The following is a 24,286-nucleotide window of genomic DNA, read 5'->3' as shown; positions in this document are numbered from 1 at the left end:
CTAAATATCACCATTCTCTGTTGAAAGCTAGGGAAAGTAAAGAGGCTGCCAGCCAGGGAGGGGCCCCGTGCACCTGGTCCTGGCTGGAGATCCCTGATGCAGAGGGAGGAGCCGGCTACTGGCTCTCTGCTGAAAATCAGGGGGTGACCTCAGTGATAGGAAGACGGGGGATTCATCTCTGCCTCCTTTTCTCTTTCCTTGATTTTTGTAAGGATTTCACTTCTTAACCCTCAAGACCTGCTTTTCTTTTTAACGTGGTTGTACCAAAAAGTATGGGAAAGTATTTAGAGCTCCTTTCTGAAATCTTTAGGGAGCGTATTTACTTGGTTAGGCTCATTAGAAGTTTTGATTCTCGGTAGGGTTGATAAATGGTTTGAGTGATTTGGGAGAGATTGGGAGAACCCAGGCCTCTCTGTTAGAGCAACCCCTGCGGAGCGGTAGTTGACCAGGAGATTGGCCTGTACAGTTAGGCACATGGCACCTGGGGGTCACTGATCTGAGCCACCATCATGAAGCCTGTTGGTTCTGTTTCCCACGTGTGCCTCCTCAGACCTCGTATTTGTTCCTGTTATTATACTGTTTTTATTTTCTTTAGTTTTCATGATTTTTTTTCTTTATATTGCTATTCTACCTCTGCAGTTTTTTATTCATTGTTTTTTTTTTCTTTTTCTCTCTTATTCCTCTCTCTTTCCCATTTTGAACATTGAGAGACCCATTAAGAAAAGTAAAATAACAGGAGAGTTAAACACCAGTAAAATAAGCTGTAACAGCAACTTACTATACTATTAAGAGTGACTGAAGGGTGCTTTCTGGAGTCGCACTACCTGTTAGAATTTGGGCTTGCCACTTCCTGCGTGACTGTGCAGGGAGCTGTTTAGGCTCGAAGTTTATTCCCCCCATTCCATCTGTAAAAAGAGGTATAATAATAGTAGCCAGCTCACAGTACTGTGAGGTTTCAGTGATGTAATAAATCTAAACATTTTTGTACTAGCCTAGAATAGAATTTTGTCTATTAATATTTATTAAACAACTATTATAGCATTTTACAGCTGAAAGAAACTTTAGATTAGATTAGATTGAATATTTATCTTCCTTGCTAAAGGATGAGTTCCTGCTTTTTTCACCACTATTTCTTTACTACCTGAAATAGTGTCTAGCAAATAAGTACTCAATAAATGTTTGTTGAATGAATGAATGAATGAATCTATTCCAATCCCCTTATTTTGGGGCTGAGCTATCAAGCTCAAAAGTTAAGCATTTTCCTCGAGATTGGTGACAGAGCTAGAGCTAAAACTAAGGTCTCCTAACTCGCACCCTAGTGTCCTTTCTGGAAAGACTATGCTATTTTCATACTATTTGTTTATTTTGTATGGTAAATTCATGGGAAGCTGTATAGTAGTGTAAGAGGAGGAGCTTTGATAATAAGATGCTTAGAGTCAAATTAGAGTATTCTCCTTAAAATCATTGACACACCACTTACCTTAATTTCCACATCCTCAACTGTAAAGCAGGATAATATATACCTTATAGAACTATTATGAGGCTAAATTGAGATAATCCATGTAGTGCACTCGGTCACAACTTTCTAGCTAGACTTATACGTTCAGTTTCCACTTTATTTCTCATTCTTTCTTGAATCTCCTGTAATCAAGCTTTTGAATCCCATTACTCCACAGCTCACTTGTCAAGGTCAGTCCTCATCTGACGACCTATGAACAGAGTTTGACAGTTAATCACACTGTGCTCCTTGATACAACTTTACTTACCTTCTAGGATGTCGCTCTTTTGGTTTTCCTCTTACCCAGTTGGGCTGCCCCTTCTCAGTCATCTGGTGGCAATCCTCATTTTCCCATGTCTATTCTCTGACCTCTTATTGTCTATTCTCATTCTTTCTCTTGTTGAACCTCCTCTAGGTTCTGGCCTCAAATACTGTCTAAATGCTGATATATCCTGACATACAACCTTTATATCTCTAGTCCAGACCTCTCCTCTGGTTTCCAGATTTATAAATCGAACCGCCAACTTAAATATCAACTTAGAGGTCTAATAGATTTCTCAAACTGACCATGTTCTAAAATAGACTCCACATTCCCTCCTGCAACTTTCAACTATTCACTTCCTATGGATTTTCCCATCTCAGTACATGGAGACGTCATCCTAATTGCTCAAGCCAAAAACGTTTGGAGGTCTGCTAGGTTCTACTTTTTCTCGCTCACTTTACATCCAATCCTTCAAACAATCCTGTTGCATGTTATTTAAAATCCGTCAAAAATTGACCAGCTTCACTGCCACTGTCTTGGTGTGAGACACCCTCGTTCCTCACCAGGAGCACTGTATAAGCCTCCTTACTAGTCTCTCCATGTCTAACCATGCCCCCTGTCACTCTATTCTCTACGTAGCAGAAAGAATGTTATTTTTAAACTATACATCAGATCAAATCATTCTTCTGCTCAAAAACTTTCGATGACTTCACATCTTATTCAGGCTAAAACCCAAAGTCCTTACTGTAGTCTACATACCCCTACGTGGTCTACCTTCTTCTTGATGCGGGGTCGGTGAGCCGAGGAGTCGAAAGAAAGATTTCTTAGACTCTTAAGATCTGGCAGTAGTGCTCTTTTATTTAGAGGATAGTGTAACATGGGGACAGGACCCATGGGCAGGCAGAGCTGGTGCGTGGGGACAGGACCCATGGGCAGTCAGATCTCCTGCTGCTGCCCCCGCTGGCATGGGGACAGGGCCCATGGGCAGGCAGAGCTGGTGTGTGGGGACAAGACCCACGGGCAGTCAGAGCTCCTGCTGCTGCCCCGAGTTGAGGGTCAGGGCTAATTTTATAAGGCATGGGTATGTGAGTCATTTCTTTACAAGACAAAGGAAAGAACATGAAAAAAAGTTAAAATGGTATCAGTGCAGGTGGGGTCTGGTCATTGGGTGATCCCATGACTTTTAGACAAGAATCAAATCGGATTAAGTAAAGGTTAGAAAGGTTAGACGCCACCACCCTAAACCAGTTACATGAGATTGCCAGACAGCAACCAACTGAAGTTCTTGCCTTTCCCATTAAGAATTTCTAGGGATAAGGTCATCTCTCCTCTTCTTCCTGGTACAGAGAGGGAGGCACCTTTTACAGATAGAGATTTACCTTACAAATGTAAATGTGTCCCAACAAGGGCAAGTTCCATTCCCCAGAGCCTCCTTCCCTGTCCCAGTTTATCGAAAGCAATCAGCCCAAAACAATCCTGATGCCAAAGAGACATATCCTGGGGTGGCCAATTTCAGGTCCCTACAAGGTCATCTCCCTTTCCTTCACAAACGCAAATGTCTCAAAAGGGCAAGCAAAATTCCAGTCCTCGGACCCTTCTTCTCATCTACAGTTTTAAAAGCAACCAGCCTAAAAATCCTCATCATAAACCATTTTAAAATTAAGCAGCCTAAAACTCCTCATCATTCTGACCTTTCTCTTCTCATGTCTTACTCCTCTCCCGCTTTCTCACTAGCTCCAGCCACACCTTGCTGTTCCTTGAATACACTAAGTATGCTCTTACCACAGGGCCTTTACACTTGCTATTCCCTCTGCCCAGAAACCCTTGGAACCAGCTGTGTGTTAAAATTCAGATATTTACTGATTTTAGCAAGCTGATATAGGGCATATTCTTTATGTGTATGTAACACCCACAACTAGCCTCAGGTAGCATCCTATAATCAAACTAATATTTCTGAGTGAAATATTAAGAATATCCATGATAACTGGGATAAATAAACACTTAAAATCTCACTGTCAGTCAGGTCCAGTTTTACCACACAAGCTCAGCTCAGGTTTTCCTGCCAAGTGATTTAAGAAAAAAGTGTGCAATTTTCAGAGCTTTTGAGATTTTGGAGTTGCAGATGAGAGATTCTGGACCAGTAACTACATGGGCTGCCCCCTTATTTTTTTTTCCCCAATCTTTTTTCAATGATTGATTACTGGGTAGTCAGGGAATATCTCTATTTAAAAGGCTTCTCTCTATAGAACAAGCGTGACTTGTGGAAAGTGTCCAGTTAGCAATTATTGAAAGAAAGAATGAAGCTCAAATCATTTTCACTCAAATATGTGTTAGAGGACAGTGTGACCAGTTTAAGAATAGTTAACCATTATAAAAAAGTACTATTTAATTAGTGATAATTGACTCAAACACGTATTAGTATTTAGAATATCAGAAATACTTCCGGATGAGTCATCTGCTGACACAAAACCCATTATCTACTTTAGTGCCTGGTAGCCTAACCAGTTGGACTCTGTTTCATTGATCTGTTATTGATTTGTCATGTAACTTTAAGTCACTTTTTAGTATAATTTGATCCTTTTCTGATCACCCTGTGTCTTTGAGCATTTTCAAGCAGTTGATCAAGAATATTGCTACTATTTTAATCTATTAAAATTAAAATTTTTAATACTCATATCCATTTTAATATCACATAAAATTAATTGAAAATAAAAGTGAAAAACTTTCATAAAAATCATCTGAAATTTTAACATTTATTTATATTCTTTGCATAAAGGAACTTATTTCTCTGTAAAGGAAATGTAAGTAATAAAGTGCCATATGATATTTGTCTTGGTTTTGGTTGAATATCTACAGGAGGAAGTTAGGCACTGGTAGGAATTATTGTAGTACCGCTTTTCCCAATGATTCTCCAGCAAGAAAGATTTTATGTACTTCCAGAAATTAATCATTTTTCTCTTATTTTGAGCTTTGAGACCATAATTGTATTTAAATTGCTAATCTATTTTGAAGGATACATAACAAGTTGTTGAACATTCATATTCAATCAAATTTGTAATTTGTATAGCTTTTTCAGAATATTTGAAAAATTTAAGAAAATGAGAAGATGGAAGTGTTGTCATAGTTTTACCGTATTTTTAAAAGTTGGCTTCTGACCTACAGACTGAAATTCTTCTTCAGTCATGGATTTTTATTGCTTTTCTCTCATAGGCTAGATAAAGCAGATGTGATTTTATTTTTAAATTCACATTGTGGGGAGAGCTTTCTTTGTTTGGGTTTTACAGAAAAGATTTTATTTATTATGGTAGCAATACTTCAGTTGCATAAGAAAGTGCTATTTTAAATACAAGCTGTGATTTACTTGCAGCCTTAAACTTAGCAAACGTGCCTTTAAGTAGTCAGTATTTTTAAAGGTCTTTGTATCTGATCATGATGACTTATATTCAACAGTGCCATTAAATGAAATAAACATGGATGCCTCTCTGCCACAGAGGCACAGGTGGACATCTTGGTAGCAAGCCTCATGCGGTGTGACACATGGCACAACCCAACATGGGGGCAGAGAGCATGCAGCTTGAGCTAGGAGTCATTTTATGGATACTTTGCTGTAGATTTGTGTTTTTCTGTGGAACAGCCATTATTCAAGACATTTACATAGTACGGTGTTTGTTTTTCATTAACTGTTTATTATAATTTCTTAATTAGTCAAGACCTGACTAGCGCACCCCATTTAGAAGCGAAAGTTCTTCCACCACACCCCTTACTATCTATATAAATGATATTTTTGACTCTGTCCTTTATAATGTTGGCACCCTGTGCATATTAGATGTAATCAGGGCTGAAAGGAAACTTGAATCCATCTGGAAGCAATAAACTTTTCTAAAAGACTGCACAGTGTTATTTAATCCTGTGACTTCTCACTGTGAGTGAAATTAAGGTTTGAGGCAGTTGTGTCACATCGTATTGATATCAAATTTATCTTTCTAAAAAAAACTGACAGTGGTATTACAGCACAGAGAAGATGGCTTGCTGTTATCCTATAAGCTATTTTGCTTTGATTACGTGTTATAGGATGTAGCTAAATATATAATATACTCGATCTTAAATGTTTAAGTTTTCTCTAAAATCTTCACGTTATCAAGTAACACTTTCTTCCCTTTACTTTTAGTTTTGGCCTTTTATCATAGTACTATGTGGTAGAAATTATATTATGATGAAAGACAGGGAGAAGAAACTATTGTAAAATGCTGTTTAGTTGGGAACACACTTGTATAAGTACCATATATGTAGAATGCCAAAGTCAAACATTGAGCTTATTTTCATATCAGACTCTTTGAATCAATTTAAGGATTTTTCAGAAAAAAAATAATTTTCTCTAATTCCTACTCCAAAAAGACTTTAAAAATTTTGTCTTGTTTCAAATATGTAGGTAGAGGATCATATTTTGTGCAAATAGGAGCCTAAATGGATATCAACTGACTAGCTGAATTTACCGTGTTTGTGTGTGTGTTTATTAACACAAATTTTTTCTTATGTTTTGCTGAAGTCCAACTGAAAATAAGAGAGAGGAAATTTCACAACATTTTATAGTTTAGTTTCATTGTAAGTTTTCTTTCTTAGTGAATCAGTTCTCACTGGATTTACTCAGCTGGAATTTTTGAATGCCAAAAACAAAACAGAAACCAAACGTGTTTGTCAAGTGTATGCTTTTAATGGTGGAAATGAAGTAATGGGCCATATCCCTCATGTGCCTAGCATATTAAAAGTAAACATGAACTTTGCCTTGAATGTTATTAAGTTGGATTTTTTAATAAAACCATGATAAGCTATATTAAAATTGTTTACCACTTTTCCTTTGTCTCCACTAAATCTAGGCCTGCAAATCCTCATCAAATGAATAAATAAAGGTTTAGAAATATTTTTTAGAACTTTTAAAATTATGTGTATTTAATTATTGAAGTATAATTGACATATAGCATCATATTAGTTTTAGATGTACAGCATAATGATTCAATATTTGTATATGTTACAAAATGATCACCACAATAGGTATAGTTAACATCTATCACCTTACGTGGTTACAAAAATTTTTTTGTGATAAGAACTTTTAAGATCTACTCTTTTAGCAACTTTCAAATATGCGTACAGTATTATTAACTATAGTCACCACACTGTACATTGCATCCCCAGGACTTATTTATATATTTTTGTGTATATATTTACATTCCAGTTATTTTATAACTGGAAGTTTGTACCTTTTGACCCTCTTCACCCATTCTGCCCACCCCACGCCCACCTCTGGCAACCACCAATCTGGTCTCTATATTTATGAGCTCGGGTTTTTTTTAGATTCCACATATAAGTGAGATCATATGGTATTTGTCTTTCTCTGACATTTCACTTAGCATAATGCTTTGAAGGTCTATCTATGTTGTCACAAATGGCAAGATTTCCTTCTTTTTATGGCTGAATAATAATATTCCACTGAGTGTGTGTATATATATGTACACACACATACATATATGTGCATGTATATATATATACACACACACATACACATATATAGATACACCACATTTTCTTTATCCATTCATCCATTGATGGACACTTAGGTTGTTTCCATATCTTGGCTATTGGAAATATGTGTATTTGTTTTAAGTTTACTTTTGTATGTTCAGTATATGTGGCTTCTGGCAATTTCTCTTTATCCTCCCCATCCTCTCCCTACACACACAAACACAGTGAGTCTTTGCCCATAGGTATACTGTCTCTGGCATCAGGAGGGTAAACTTGATGATAAGTTCAAGTGTCCTAAAAGCTGGTAAGGTGAATCTCTTCCAGTCCATTTCTGAGTGGTCAGGATTAGGGCGTTCTGTTCCTAGATGTCTTGGCTGCTTAGATGAACTCTTTCCTTTCTGGTACTGGGACTGGTCTTCATCTAGTAAAAATTTCTATTTCCTTAGTCTCTCATGTGATGGTTCTGTTTCCTTCTAGCAATGCAGATCTGCATGAGCTAAGTTCAAATACCCTGGACTTTGAGTGGTTATTTTGAACACTTTCTTGTCTTTTTAGGAGCAAATAATGACAGTCTTGAGGATAAAACTGAATGGGAGTGGTATAAAAGTGAGCCTTTTAGTGTCTCTCAGTAGCAAAATTCATTAGATTATGTGAAGCGCTGTGTGAGATCTTCACTGTGACTACTACAGGGTGGTGGGGGATCTGCCCTCCACAGGTAGGGCGTTGATTGATAGTAATGGCAGAGGTGAAAGCAAAGTTGAAGTGACTGTCCTTGAGGCCCTGAGAAGAAAAGAAGAGTGTCAGTGAATCAGCTTGGACTGTGAGATGTAAGGACCTTTACCAAGCAGGAAGCCCGTACCCAGACAAAACCTTTGTGCCTACCCACTCTGGTAAGTTAGGAACTTCTGATATGTGGCTGAATCTCACCTGAGTAGTACTGGGCTGTAAGAGTTCAGAGGGACTGGGAAATGAAGGATGTTTCTTGGAGGAGGGGCTTAATGTGCTTTGACAGATGGTTAATGTTTGAAAAGACTGGAGTCAAGAAGGCTGTCCATTTGCTGGGAAATGAAGAAGCAAGGGTTCAGAGGTTGAACTGCGTACAGTATGACTGAGATGTTATCTGATTGATGGTAAATAGAGTCAATAACAAACTTTTATTGGAAGTGTAGCCTGTGTTTGCAGCGTTGAGCTAGGTGCTGGGATACAGAGATTAGAGATGAGGAGGATGATGAAGATATTGTTGAAATGAATTGCTGAGAAACTAGAAAAGGAAGACCAATTAGCATACTTCTGAGATTCATGAGAAATCTGCCCGAAGGCATCGGTATGATGTATATGAACTGTATATCGTATATGAACTGATAATCATTACTGAACTGATAGTGCCCAAAAATGACTAGATTACAAGATTAAGATGAATCAATCAAGGCCATATTTTCTGTTGGTGCCATTCAGAGAGACTCCTCCTTTATATATGTTTTTCCTATGGGGTCGAGATAGAAATGAACATGTAAAATGATAGAGACAAATATGTAAAGAGATAGTAAAATCAATGAAAAAATAGTCCCAATAGAAGTAGCACATTAGGGCTTTGCTGAAGTGAAAATGACAAAACCCAATTACATTGCATGATGAAGTCATGCAATAGAATGTGAAATATGAACATGACATATAGAATATGAAATTTTGAATTATTCTTTTGTTTCACTCAGTTTCAGATGTAATAGGGACGTGTTGCATAGATAGTCTAAAAAGTAATTTAATAATAAAATCTTACAGTTATTTGATTCAAGCTGATGAAAGATAAAATGTGTGAATCTTGCTATCTTTAGGCTGCGTTTTTGTAAGGTTAGGCCTATGTTCATAGCACTGTGGGACCAAGAGTTCTCAAACTTTTTGGTCTTGGGACCTCTTTACACTGTCAAATTATTGAAAACCACAAAGAGCTTTTGTTTATAGGTTACACCCATTTATATTTGTTTTATTGCAGATTAAACAGACATTTAAAATATTAATTCATTAAAAATAATAGTAATAAGTTCATTGCACTTTAATATTAATAATATTTTCATTAAAAATAACTGTTTTCCAAAATGAGCAATCACAAAAAGCAATTCCACTTTCTTCACTATTTTACATTTTTGCAAACCTCTTTAATAGAACACATAGCCTTCTTTAATAGAATGCTTGATAGGAGACAGCTGAATTCTCAAGATTGTTCTACATTCAATCTGTTGTGAATATGTCATTTTGGTTAAAGTGTATAAGGAAGATCCAGTTTTACACAGATGTGTTTTTGGAAAAGGGAAAGTATTTTAACGTTTTTAGATAATCGTGGGTATCCTTCTTTGATATTACAGCAAAAGTTAGGTGCTAATTTCTTGAAGATTAGTTACAAGGCAGATCTGAACACATATCAGTGAACCTTTTGCAGTCTGCTGTTTGAAAATGTATTGGTCTAACTTGCACTTTGAATGAATCTTTTACTCGTGGATGATTTTTATGACATCCTGCATTGGCTATCTGGAAAATTTGGTGTACTGACTTATACAGAGTTTCCAAATGTTGACACATCTTCTTATACAATATTTAAAAAATATCAGATACATTAATATCACCACCAATCTCATCAGAAAATTCTTTGAGTTTTGAAAATCTGTCAAGCTCATTGTGGCAGATACAAGTTTTACAAAATCCTAATTTTTGTTGGAAAGCTTAAATTTTATCGTTGACAACAAACATTCTCAGTTGTTTTTCTTGAGTGACTGGCTCACTTTGCTCACTTTCCAGAAAAGCTTTGCCAAATACTCATGTCTGAATGCCATAGTCTGTCTGTCAGTTGATCTTTTGAGTAAAAATGGTCTTCCACAAAAATCAGCTAGTTCGGCTGCAGCTCAAATGGTGTAAGTGCTTCTCCTGGAGAGAACTGTCACTTTCAGTTGTAGCAGAAATGCTCTATGCATATTTCCCGTTTCATCATACATCATATTAATCAGAAATATACACAGGGTAGAGATTTAAAAAAAATTAAAGTGTTACTGCTTCATCAAGGACAGTTAAATGCATCTATCTTTTTTTTTTAACTGTGAGTTTGAGGTGGTGAAGAATGCAACAATTATTGGTAAAATGTGAAAAAATCGTCTTGACCCCATATCCATACGCTCTGAGACTACACATTGAGAACTGCTGATGAAGGTTTAAGTAGTAATTTTGGTTTAAGTATTACAATGCTTAATTTGCCAATTTCTCCTGATTATTTGTCTGTATAAAACAACAGTATAAATATAGACATATCTTTTATTGATGCTAGAGATTTAGAGGAAAACCTGATTTCTAAGAGCTCGCCAAGATATTTGGAACATGAGTAAAATACATATCAAGAGAAAAGCTTTAGAACAGAAGATTATCTATGATTGGAAGTCAGCCTAAATTTTTTATTGTACTGCTGTTTTTTAAAATATCAATTTTATGTGGTATTTATGATTAATTAAACAAAGACTATGTCATTTAAAATTGTTAATATCACTCTGTATCATAGGCTTTAAACGTTTTGAATAAAGAATCACATGTTTCTTGTCTATACTTTAAATCCCCAAACCAAAGAATAATATTTAAAATTTTTGACTGATTAGTTCATTTTGGACTTCACACAAAAATACCTATATATCTTCAAGTGTTTAACTTCTTAAGTATTTAAGCTGTTTATACATGGTAGAAATAACTAAGTGGAAAAAAATTGCAGATAGAAATTGAGCATTAATTTTTTATTTGGTGTGATAAAAATGTGACTTTGGGGTATTGGATTGGCAATTTACCTCCGTCTCTCTATTTCTCTCTGTAAATGACATGTTTAACATTTCCTCTATAATTTTTACTAGATAAGAGCGCTATTTCTTGTCACTCTTGATACATGTGTGTATTTAGGAACTTCACCTTTTCTGCTAACAAATGCTATAATTCTCGAGGATAGTAATGCCTTGTGATGGTTTTTCCATAAACTACAGGAGCAGCCCTATTTATTTAAACCCTGCTTTAACCTGATTATTAACAATTAAATTGTGTTTTCTTCTTACAATTAAAGTGTATTCAAATTTATTGGTCCCTTGCTTCACAGATTTATCTCAGTATGTGGTGTATTCAAACAGAATTTTGTATTTTTAATTAGGGGATTAGATAAGTAATTCTGAAGAGCCAAAAAAAAATTGTGAGACATCACATTGCTTAACCATCTCATATACCATAAGTGTGTGTACACACGATGTTGTGGGAGCCATCTATCAGGCAGGCTTGTTTTCCAGGCTGTATTTTAAAGAGTGGACATGTGCAGAAACTGTGAGCACAATTAGCGCCAAGCAGATAAATCCCACTCTAATCCTGTTTACGGTCTGCATCAGACAGATGTGCCAAGATTGATTTAGACAAGCCCTAGGCTTACAGTAATATTTTTAAAAGTGCCATTCACTGTTCTATTTTTGTTAAACCTTTGCTAAATATTCTTAAGTGTTGTTGGTTTTACTCTTCTTATTAACCACCGTAACCTACTTTAAGCAGGTCCTGCTTTGCTCTCATGGTGACAGGGTCACCTGCCAGGAGAGGTTATCTTTATTCCCTGTAATTAAATTGACTTTTCCCCCCAAGAAAATACAACAATAGGAAGTGGGTGCTGAATTAAATAAATAGCATGATATCCAATAGACATATCCTTAAATCCCTTGCAAGAACAGATGGTCCCCAGTATCTCTGTAAGTAATGTGAGAGGACAGTTAATGTTCTGAAACAACTAGCTGTAACCAGTATGATCCTAATGAACCAATAGATTTCAAATAATAAACCACATGCCACAAAGAAAAATTAGATATCCTCTGTAAGGTTTTAATTCTCATAACCTGCAAAAAAGTGTCCATAGATGATTTCCACCTTTTCTCTACTATTATCAAATATCAATTTACGGATAAAGTGTTACTTCATATTTTTCACCAATAAAAGTATGTTTTAACATTAAGGTAAAATTAAACATACATTTAAAATACATGCCCCAAAGTATGTTCTTTATTTTTTTAACTCCCCTTTTAACAGATTGTCCATGTGGGTGAGGTTGTAGATCGAAATGAGGCTTTTGCATATAATTATGAAATATTTGCTTTTATTTGCGGCAGAAACTAGTTGTACTACAACGGAGATGGTTACAATGGGGATTCAAGCAGCTGTCTTGTAGATGATAATTTAAGCAGAGATATAAGACCTAAATATTTTCAGCATTTGTAAATTTATAAATAAAAGAGTTTATATATGAAAAGCAGTATTTTTCTGATTCATGTGGAGAATAAAGTGAGTCTGAATCCTTCTTAAGGTCCTGCTACAAAGGGGTGCAGATGTGTTGTCAATTTTTATAGACCCTAAACAATAGTCTTGTCTCTGAATATGGTTTATTTTCTTTTTTTCTCTGTTATCTTATTTCTCAAAAATATTTGTGTATTCTAAATGCATCCCAAAGAGTGTTTTGAAGTGGGGGCTGAGGAGAAACAAGGACCTTGGATTTTCAGCTTATCCTATCAGATGATCTCTAGAGCCTTCACCCTTCACTGGGGTTAACCTGAGGGTTTTCCACCTAGAAACCTGAGGAACCTCTGGCCTGAGCTCTCTTTCAAGTCTAGGAACTCAATGTCCTGCTGCCCCAAAGAGCCAGGTGGTCCACGGCTCCTATCTCAAGAACTTTAAAAACAAAACAAAGGCATAGAAAAGCACGACCTAATCTGATGACTGATTAAACAATTGTTAGTTCCAAGCCTTTAAGTAAAAACATTTTAAATTCAAGTTCACAGAATTCTAATAAATTTTATTCCTGAAGACCATATTCAGAATGAGAAAATTTTCTGTAAAACTAATACACATCTTCACATGTGTTTGGGAAACAATTATATTCAAAATCAAGTGAATCCTAGGATTAGAACTGGGCAGATGTACTCATGTAATGTAAATGATTAACATTGCAGAGATGCATAATAGATCAGAATTTCTATGTAGGAAATTGGCACCTGAGAGACTTATCTAGCTGCTGAGAAAAGTAGAGTGCTGAAGAACATTCACCTATTGTTAGAAATTTGTAAAATAAACCCTATTTTATTCACAGATCAATTATCCTTACTTTCCTTTCAAATGAAAATGAAATGTTTGTTCTAAATCTGTAGTCCTTCCTCCTACTCTCTTTTTGCCACATTGGCAAAGACAGCAATAATGTGAAAACCCCAAATTTGAATCTGTGGGCAAATGCAGGAAAACAGATTGAAGACCTGGGTGGGGAAAGCAGGAAATACTGCTCAGAGAGAGATTCTCAGAATTTTCACTTCTGCGAGCTCTTGGTTGCTACAACTAACCTCCCAGCTGCTTGAAGGTCACCTCGGTCTCTGATGATATGCCACTCAGTTAACTGACACATTTGTTGTCTCATTGCTTTCCTGAGGACTAGCTAGAGACAGAACAGTGGTTCACCTATGGTTTTAAATTTGATTAGATTGAAAAACAGATCCATGAGGTCAGATGAGAGTGTGTTTACTTGAAGAAGGTCCTTACATCGGTCCAACGTTGGTAAGGGGTTGTGGTAAAGACCAGCCAGCGTGCTTGGATTTACGTCTTGGATCTGTCCTCTACTAGATGTAGGACCACGGACAAGTTAAACTCTGTCTTAAGTTTCTTCTCTTTTAGGAAAAAGCATTTACTTCATAGGGCGGTTGTGAGAATTAAATGAGATGATACATGTCAAGTGCTTAGAGTGATGTCTGGCATATAGCACATGCTCATTAAATATTAGTTTCCCTTTTTAGGGAATGAATTTTTTTTTTTTTTCAGGAAGATTAGCCCTGAGCTAACATCTGCTGCCAATCCTCCTCTTTTTGCTGAGGAAGACTGGCCCTGAGCTGACATCCATGCCCATCTTCCTCTACTTTATATGTGGGATGCCTACCACAGCATGCCTTGCCAAGCAGTGCCATGTCCGCACCCAGGATCCGAATCAGTGAACCCCGGGCCACCTAAGGGGAATGTGCACACTTAACCACTATGCCACCTGGCCGGCCCCAGGGAATGAAATTTTAAAAACTAAAACAAGTAATAGGATCAGGAAGTATTTTAGGATGAGCAAAGGAAATAATCTTTTTCAATTAATTACAGAAATATTTTCATTGTAGAAAAATTAGAAATTCAATATAGAAACTAAGTCATAATCTCACTATCCTGCCAAGTTTTCATATGCGTATTCGTATAATTTTGCATATGAAAGTGTGTTACACATCCATTATGTATTCAATAAATATATACCATACAGTAAAGGAAATGTGCTGTACTATTGTAGACACTATTGTAGTCAGATTTCTATGTTTTAATGGCTGAATAGCATCCTGTATATGCTATATATGAATATACTTTATTTTACAGAACCAATTCCTTATTATTGCACATTTAGTTTGTTTCTAAGTTTCACTCAAATAATGCACGGGTAAGCACTCTTTTAGCTAAATTGTGCATATTATTTATTCCCTTAGGGTAAATTCCTGGAAGTAAATTGCTGGATCAAAAATATGCATATTTTAAAGCATTTTCCCTTTTCTACATTTTTAAAAATTATAAAAATGTAATGCTGGTTACAGCAAGGGGAAATTATGGAGATTTATAAGAAAAAATTAATCTCATACTGTCTACCTCATCTCTCTCTTTTAATAGGTAACGAGTGTTAAATTTGTTGTGTGTTTTCCACTTGGATTTCTGCTTTTTCTCCTTGTAATGAAAGTGAGATCAAATCCCGCAGGTTACTTTGTAACTTGCTTTTATTCCACGTTCATACCTCTTAATACGAATGTCTTTACAGATCAGAATGCAGAAATCTAACTTGCTCATTTATGAGCTATAGAAGACTATGCTTCAAACATTCCCCTATTGAACATGAGTGTTGCTTCAAATGTTTTTGCTATTATAAAACTGCTGCAATTCACATTTTGAAATCTTTTGATACATATTCCCCACTTGTTCTCCAGCAGTCACCATTTTCACATTCCCACCAGCACTGGGACCGGTTCCCTTTACCCACACGAGCATTGAGAATTACTTTTGATCTTATGCCAATCTAAAAGGCAAAAAATGGTATCTTGTTGTTTTAATTTGCATTTCTTTGATTACTAATTAGCTTGAACTTCCTCATTTGTTCATTGATCAATTTGCATTTCTTCTTTGGTGAAATGCCTGCTTGGATCTTTTATGTACTTTTCCACTAAAGTGTTTCTTTTCTTAATTTAAATAGATTACTTAACTGTCACATCTTGCAAATATTTCTGCCCAGTCGGCCTTTACTTGTGACTTCTATTTATGGGTCCTTGGGATGTTATAGGCATTAAATAATTTTGATGTTAAGTATCTCTGTGTCTGGATGCCTGCCTTTACTGTCATGCTTAGGCCTTTATTAATTCATGGTTATGTAAAGTTCTTTCTAATCTATAAATATTGGTGTATATGACGAGGCAAGTCTTTACTTTTTCTTTTCTTTTTCAAAAGATTAACTGGTTCTAAATCACCTTTTATCGAATGTTTCCCACTGAACTTAGATCCCACCATTGTTAACATTAGTGACTTTTTAAATGTATACAGTGTTTCTTTGGACCATTCATTTATCTATTCCTAGATGTTTTAATTATTATAGCTTTACAAAATATTGTATCTGATCAGGTGTGTACTCCCCTCATTACTGTATTTTTAAAACATTTTCTTCATTAATGTAATATATTTATTACAAGAAAATTTGCAAATCATTTGATTAGGTTCCTTGCCCCTTATGTCAAAGACAATACCATTGAGATTTTGATTGGGATTGCGTTATAAAAATTATCAATAATGAGAATACTGGCATAGAAAACTATGTAATCTTGAAACTTAGTCTATCTCCATTTATTCAATTCTTTGTCTCTCAGTATATTTTGAATGGGTTTTTCCCCCCTTTACAAGTTGAGGATCACTTTGCTAAACTTATTCCTGGGTATAAAATGCTAATTGACATGGGATCTCTTTAACCCGTTATGTCTTCTTCCTGGGGATTGATATATTTGTAACTGGCTTCCTTACTGGAGACTCTTATTAGTTCAAATGATTTTAAGTTGATTCTTCTGGATTTTGCCAATATATTGATATCATCCCTAAACAAATTATAGTTTCAGCACCCCCGTCCCTTCTACCACCAATTTTTGTCTTTTATTTCATTTTTCTTATATATGTTACTGGCCAGAATGTCCAGAATAATTGGGAATAATAAGAGTAATAATAGGTATTCTTGCCTTGTTTCCAGAAATTTTTCTGGCTTTTGCTACTAAGTTTTATCTTGGCTATTGGTTTAGCATATTTAAATTTGCACTTTACAAGAGGTCTAAATTCGCATAGTCATTGAATTGTTTACTACCAAAGTAAACCACACACGGTAAAGAATTCAGACAATACAGGACTTCAAGTGAAAAGGGAAGTTTATTTTATCCTTTTCATTTTTTCTTTCCCTCAGTGGTGCTTTGCTTCCTTCCTTTCTTCTTCACTTCCTCCCTCCCTCCTTTCCTTCTTTCTTTGGAGCTCTTATTTGTTATATGTTTGACTACGTAAAAAAATTAAATTTATATGAGGCACAAGTCATAAGCAATATTATAAGATTAATCTAGAAGTTATTTGCAACATATATCATATATATATAATAAAGGGCTAATTGCAAGACTATTTGAAGGACTCCTACAAATTAGTGAGAAATAGACAAGAAACCACATAGAAAAGGGAAAATGCATGTGTAGAGGCAACTCTTTTAAGAAATGCAAATGAAAAATAAAGAAGTTCAGCTTTATTAATTGGTTGACTAACTGATTTTTGGAAAAGTACCCACAGATATAAGCAAGGATACAAATTCCTTCCAGGTAGGTAAGTGGTACAACTTCTCTGTGCACATTCAGCTATATAAGCAGACGCCCAGCACCTCTGCAAGAAAGGCTAGCTTCTTTAAACTTCACAGAGCACCATTTACTCTACAGTCCATTACATCCTGCAGGGAGAGGATTTGTAAGGGCCTTTGACAAGCCTGCTTCACTTTATTCTTGAAGGTAGAAGAAGGATGTGAGAGCTCCCTGGTCACTCCCAAGTGTTCTAGAGACCCTGGCCATAGCCTACCTGCTCAACAAATGCAAAGAACTGGTAGTAATAAGTTCACCATGTGCAAATATGTTACTGATGGTTTACTGTATGAGACCTCGGTTTCCCTTGTGCATTATACATACTGTCCAGCTTTTATACCCTTCCCTAAAAGGAACTAGGGCTTTTTGAGGAATCCAGATGAGCTTGAAACATTATGCTGTTATAAGAAAGAAAGGTTATTTTCAAAGACATCTGGAGATTGTAACAAAGGAGACAGATTGGAGGAACTCTCGCTGGTCAGTCTGACAATTTGGAATATTAAAATGGAAACAACAATTTTACTTAATTGAAAAGTTGAGTCTGTAAAAGGTCATAACTTGATTATATGACCAAAGGGAACAGGCAATCTAAAATTTGCTAAAGCAGCATTTTCAAAGTGTGGTCTAGGACCCTTTCAGGGAATTAGTGAGTTCAAAGCTGTCTTCATAAATTACTAAGAACTTATTTGCTATTTTCACTCTCATTCTCTTCCAAGGATACAGTGGAGTTTTCCGGAGGCTTTGAGATATGTGGTGACATCCCTGTCCTGATGGCTAATGGAGTGCGTGCTTTGTATTCTTGTGTTTTAAAGAAGTCTCCATTTTAATGTCTACTGTGATAAATACTGATAGATACAATCTACATGAACAAAAGTTATTTGAGGCCCTCAGTCTTTAAGAATGTAAACAAGTTCTGAGACCAAAGAGTTTGGGAACAGTTGTACTGGAGAAAAGTCAATCTTATCAACACAGGTTAATCCATGAGTTTTTACAGAAAAGGGGTCGGGTGAATCATTCAGCTCATGAAAGCAGGGGGAATAGTTTGGTTTATAATGCTATAATTCTTTCACTTTATTGATTAGTTTAAGTGATAATTGTAGTAATAGTGATGACGGTTTTGTTTTCTAAGACATATACATGTTTCCTGTTGAACTGATACTTTGAGGCTATCGAATCTTAGGTCACTGGGTGACGATAGACTATACACAGACCTGAAGCTTGAGCCTTCTGAGGAAACGATAGGCCCGAAAAACTGACGTGGGGTTCACCCTATCCCACATTGAGGAAAGGGCTTCTTTTTTTTCTTTCTTTTTTAGTGCTATGTGTGCTCTGTGAGCCATTGGGCTGTAGTTTGCAGAACAGTTGGGAAAGGCCAAAAAAAACTCCCCAAGAATGCAGAGAAGGAACTTCTTAAAGCACACGGAGCATCCTTGCTCCAATCTGACAGTATCTCTGTGCCTGCTCAAGGGCTAAGGAAGCCGAGAGAGGGCTTCTGCTTCCTGTGGCCGGTTAAGCGTTGTCGTTGCCTCTGCATCTGTTTCTATTGATTACTTTTTTGGCTGTCATGGGTCATATTTTTATGCTTTTTTACGTGCATAGTGGTTTTTGATTGACTAAGAGATACTGTTAATTTTACCTTATAGAGTTGCTATTTTTATCTTCTCATAAATATTCTTGAGCTTTGTTCTAGAATGTGGTTAGGTTACTTGGAAACCATTTAATCCTTTTGCTGCTTGCGTTTAGGCTGTTAGGTGGAATCATAGGAGTCTTTAGTCAGCTCACTAATGAGACAGTATTCTTCTAGATACTGTGTCCTGTGGATTTCACTATTTTTCCACTTTGGCTGGTGGGAACACCTGTGTGATCTCTGAGCACTGTTCTCTTTAATCCTTTGGGTAGTTCTTTCCCTGGCCTTGCTCAAGAGCTGATCCATCCTCAGCTGAAGAATCCAGGGGGGACCTCTGCAGATCTAGAGTCCTCTCTTCCTGCAGCTCTCTCCTCTCCAGTAGTTTGCTTAGTTTGATCTATTCTTGGGCTAGCGATGTGAGGTTCAGTACTCCCTCACGACATTTGGCAGCAGCAGTGAGCCACAGCTCCCAGTCAGCCTTGTGATCATGAGGGTAAAAAAACCAGTATACTTAGAACCATTCTGTACCCATACAACCATTCTACTGTTCACTTTCAGTACAGTATTCAATAAGTTATGTGAGATATTTAACACTTTGCTAAAAATAGCCTTTGTGTTTGATGATTTTGCCCCACCGTAGGCTAATTTAAGTGTTCTGAGCACATTTAAGGTAGGCTTAAGGTAGGCTAGGCTAAGCTAATGATGTTTGGTAGGTTAGATGTTTTAAATGCAGTTTTGACTTATATTTTCAACTTACGTTGGGTTAATCGGGATGTAAAACCATAGTAAGTCAAGGAAGATCTGTACAAAATAAAGTCTGACTGTGGTAAGATTCAGGTGAATCTTTCTTTCTAGCCTGGCAGGAGTTCATGTTTCCTAATCAGAGTCATCTTACTCTGCTTCCTTTTGCATGTGTGTTACTTAACCTGGAATGTACGTTACCTTTCCATATTGCCATCAACCACCTGTCATAAACTCACTTCTGTTAGTGAATTGTGTTCTTTCCATTACTTTATTCTGTCCCTATTAGTACCAAGGAGACTCTTGTATGATGCTAATTTATTATTACTGAAATGTTGCTTTCTTTATGTTCTTGGAATTCCCCATATATTGAATATCTTCAGATTCTGAATGTCCTAGGCTTTGTGTGGCAGGGACTCTCTTCCATTTTTCTATTTTTTCATTCTTGGGAAAATAGACCCAATTTTTCTTTACTTACCTCCTATCTTATACAGGGACTGATATAAAGCACAATCAGTAAAATTACAAATGGTAAAGATTTTCTGGGTTTTCACTATTTATGATTTATACATATAAGATATGGACACAGAGGTTTTAATGGAAAATTTAATTTCTTTTCAGGTGATTTCCAGTATGATTTACTATGTAAAGAAGAGTTTATTGAACTCAAGGACATATTCTCTGTCAAACTGAAACGACGTTATTCTGCAAAACAGCAGGGAAGTGGTACTTTATTAGGTATCACACTCTTCATATGTTTGAAAAAGGAACAAAATAAATTACAAGATTCTACACTTGATCTTATTAATTTAAGTGAAGACCACTGTGATATATGGTTTAGACAGTTCAAGAAAATTTTGGCAGGTAAGTACTCCTTATGAGCATTTTTAATGAATCTAGTTTCCTTGATGTAGGTTATTAATCGAAACATGATGTTTTTATGAGTACAGCTACCCTTGATTATGTTGAGGTAGTTTCTCTATTCCTAGTTTTTTGAGTGTTTTCATCGTAAAAGGGTGTTGAATTTTGTCACACACTTTTTCTACGTTAATTGAGATGATCATATAGGTTTTTTTCCTTTCATTCTGTTAATGTGGTGTGCAATATTGATTGATTTTCATATGTTGAACCATCCTTGTATTCCAAGTGAGAATAAATCCCACTTGGTCATGGTATATAACCCTTTTAACATGTTATTGACTTTGATTGGCTGGTCTTTTGTTGAGGATTTTTACATCAATATTCATAAGAGATATTGGTCTGCAGTTTGTTTTCTTGTATCTTGGCATGGCTTTGGTAATCAGGGTAATGCTGGCCTCATAGAATGAGTTAGGAAGCAACCCTTGAGTGATCACTTCCATAAAGAAGCTTTGATAATCTGAAATAACACAGTTCTTAAATAATTTAGTTCACTTGAGAGTTGTTTTTGAAAGCATATTTATTTTTCTATTAATGTCTCTCTTGAGTTTATATTAGAATTTATTTTCCTGTCACCTACACATTGATGGCAAGTGCATATATGTACTGGTTAGCTTGAGAATAATAGTTTTTTGAAGACAATATTTAAGTTGTCTATTTCAGGGTAGATTTTTCTAAAGGTTAATATCCACGGAAAAGAGACCACATTTACTGGCTTGTTATCTCCTAACGAATTTAGTGTATCTGAAATTTCTAAATGGCATTTATATTTTACACACTAAATAAAATGAATGAATACAAGTACAATATGATTTGGATTTCTACAAAGTATCCAGTTAAAATATAATCAAACCAAGTTTGAGAATTGATTTTTTTTCTCATAGATTTGTAAACCTTGCTTTCTTTTTAGCTCATTTCTTCTTGTTTGCCAAATTGATCAGGGTAGAGGCAGCTGGTATGTTGATGGCACAGTTTTGGGTAAGATGACACAGGACAGAGATGGGTGCCAGGCAAACAATAGGCATATGTGATGTCAGAACATTTCAGTCCAGGCATCATTGACCAACAAGACTGAGGACACAAGTTGGTCAAGGGTGGCTAATTGATAAAGTTATGCCCATAGAAGAGCTGCTGAAGTGACATATTAAAATTAGGAGACCCTGTTACTAAGTGGCCCCATGCTTCCTTATTAGCCCCTTCCTTGTTAGCTCCTTCAAGGAGACCTGATTCGTTCAAGAAGGCAGGATGCTGCAGAAGCCATAGTTTAGTTCATCTCTCTGGAAACATAGAGAATATATGTATTTAACTAAAAATATTACACTTTAACTGTGTCTTTTACAGTATTCTTATTTTAAATCTATGTGAGAAGAGATTAAAAAGTTATAATAAAAATGAAAAATTAATAAGTTCAATTGAATTAAATTTCATTACATGGCCAGGTACGCATGAGACTTGCATTGGTCTATAAAATAAGAATGTGTCGTTTGATTAGAAGAGCCAAAGCTCTTCCTTCCACTGAAGGTCTGAGGAGATCTTCTCCCATGGGGCTTATGAAGGGCTGGCTGAGTGATGTGAGAGGAAATTTCCTCAGTATGTCTCACCCATGAAACCGATAGCAAGTAGGCAGAGGACATCACAACAGAGCTCAATTTAGTAAAAGCAATTTTGTAGGAGTAGAGAGACTTATCCAAAAAACACACACACACATACACACAAACAAAAAAAGACTATCCAAATATTTTTTCAGCTTAACGAATGATGTTTTGGTTTGGTTTAGGGTTAAAACATAGGCAAATTACAGTGATAAACTACATATCTTGTAGACTATCATCCTCTGGGAATGTTACTTTTTGCACCTTTGATTTTGATAAGAGTTGGAGGCAGAAAAATATATGGGGATATATTCTCTGGCACAGTCCTGGAATCCAGAGTGATTTTGCTGATTAAAAGAAAATAGATTGACTTTTGAAATCAACCAATGCAAATAAACAAATAAGACAGGATTGAAATCATCTATTAAAAATGAAGGAAACTAACTAAGACTGTCTGAATGAATAACTGCTCCATCTCTGCCCCCAGGTGGGCTCAGCAAGTCCTGTAGGGAGAGCCAACTCCTCCTTGTCCCCCAACAAAGACAGTTCTGGGTCAACTTTATGGTACATAATTGAATGGTCGAGGCTCCAAAGCTCTCTACCGAATGTTCCATTACACCAACTCTTCCTTTTTAAGGTTACAATCATAGAACATTCTTCTTGATGTTTCTTTCACTTTCAAATCCACATGTTCATTAAAGTGCCTATCATCTGAGAGTCAAATACTACAGCTGACTCAAGCCTCATTCTATAAGTGGAGGAGGCCTGTGTCTTTCCCAGTCTTTCTGGAATGAGAGTGATTGCTTACTTTCTCCTGGTCCTCTCTGGCTCTTATTTCCATGGAGTTAGGTCTATTTGTGGATTATCTTTCTGTCTCTCACATCCACTGTCCCTATGTTGTGCTCCACTGCATCAGGTTTGGCAGATGGTGATGGTTTATTGGTTTCCAAAAAAATTTTCTAAAGGTCCCCACCCAAGGAATTTGTGTTTGAAGCAGACTTAAGTTTGAGGGCTGATAGTTAGAAATTTACATCACCAAGATATAAATGACTTTCATTTGAATATTAGACATCACTATTTTAAGTCCAACGACCTTGCTTTTAACTGGTTCTGTGGCAAAACCAGCAGATTTTTTAAAAAATATTTTTGCATTGAGTTGTTTTGAATGTTGTTTTTAATCAGCAAATGGAATTGTTTTCCTACCAGCCTTCTTCGTCTTTATCTCTTTTTTTCTCCTGCTAAGAAAAACATGAAAAAGTCGTTAAAAGCCTCAACTAGTTGGTCTTTTAGTCTAATTAGCCTAACAATTATAATTTTAGTATATTAAGAGTGATTTTCAAATATGCACATGAATAAGAGCAATGAATAAGATGTCATGAATTTTTGAGGAAAGAAAAAATTGGCAACACTGGAAAAATGAAGAAGGCAACTCTCAGATACTTGAAGTTTTAAGAATAGTTGACAAAGAATGACCAGATTAAATGGGCTTTATAAGTATAAAAAAGGAATGTTAGAACTGTTTCAATTTTTATTTGAAAATAAGTCCTTTTACATCCCCAATTTTTTTTAACACAGTTGAGCACAGTATCTTTTTTATTGTTAGTAATAGAAAAGTCAGCATTTATTGACTAATAGGCAGTATAAGTTAATTCATCCAACACGCATTTTATATCAGGCACTGTGTTAAGTGCTGGGAATACGAAAATGAATGAGAGGTAATCCTGTGTAGGACACTCTCGCCCTGGGAGACAGACAAGGAAATTCATATTTAAATGTGTTAAGGGCCACAGTGAAGATATGAAAAGATAGATAGGGATCATAACCATTGTTCAATGATTCAGAAATTTGAATCTTTAAAAAAATGTAATTGATTAAGGCTGATATGTAGTGACTGATAAGCCTAATATATAGTTATTGTGGTAAAAGTCATTTATCACAGTCTGTGCTGCCTTTTTATACCTGTGATGCAAAGATAAACATACACAAGCTTTAAATATAGCATGTGGGCACACTAGATATGCTCATTTTATTCGATTAGAGTGTCACCCAATTTCTGCACATTTGGGTTTCACTGAAATGGTGAATTGCAAGCTTCTCTGGCCCTGAACCAATCTTTTCTCTAGAAACCATAACCCACACTTTAAAGCATATTCATGGGCTTTCTGACAG

The 24,286-nt window shown here is 36.0% G+C and overlaps 1 protein-coding gene across 3 annotated transcripts in view; it reads left to right on the top strand.

Annotated features, from left to right (window-relative positions):
- Positions 1 to 24,286, top strand: part of CERKL (ceramide kinase like) — a 110,674-nt gene that overhangs the window by 27,397 nt on the left and 58,991 nt on the right. For 2 of the 3 annotated variants that reach the window (XM_046659876.1, XM_046659875.1), the window contains exon 2: positions 20,229 to 20,471. The exons of the other annotated variant lie outside the window; for it this stretch is intronic. In XM_046659876.1, coding sequence (XP_046515832.1) covers positions 20,229 to 20,471 — 243 coding nt within the window. The remainder of the gene's footprint in view (positions 1 to 20,228; positions 20,472 to 24,286) is intronic. 3 annotated transcript variants of the gene reach the window in all.

The sequence above is a fragment of the Equus quagga genome, chromosome 4 (genome assembly GCF_021613505.1).
Source record: "Equus quagga isolate Etosha38 chromosome 4, UCLA_HA_Equagga_1.0, whole genome shotgun sequence".
NCBI classification, from domain to species: Eukaryota; Metazoa; Chordata; class Mammalia; order Perissodactyla; family Equidae; genus Equus; species Equus quagga.
The sequence above is the reverse complement of the archived record's forward strand: the minus strand, read 5'-3'. Positions and strand labels throughout refer to the sequence as shown.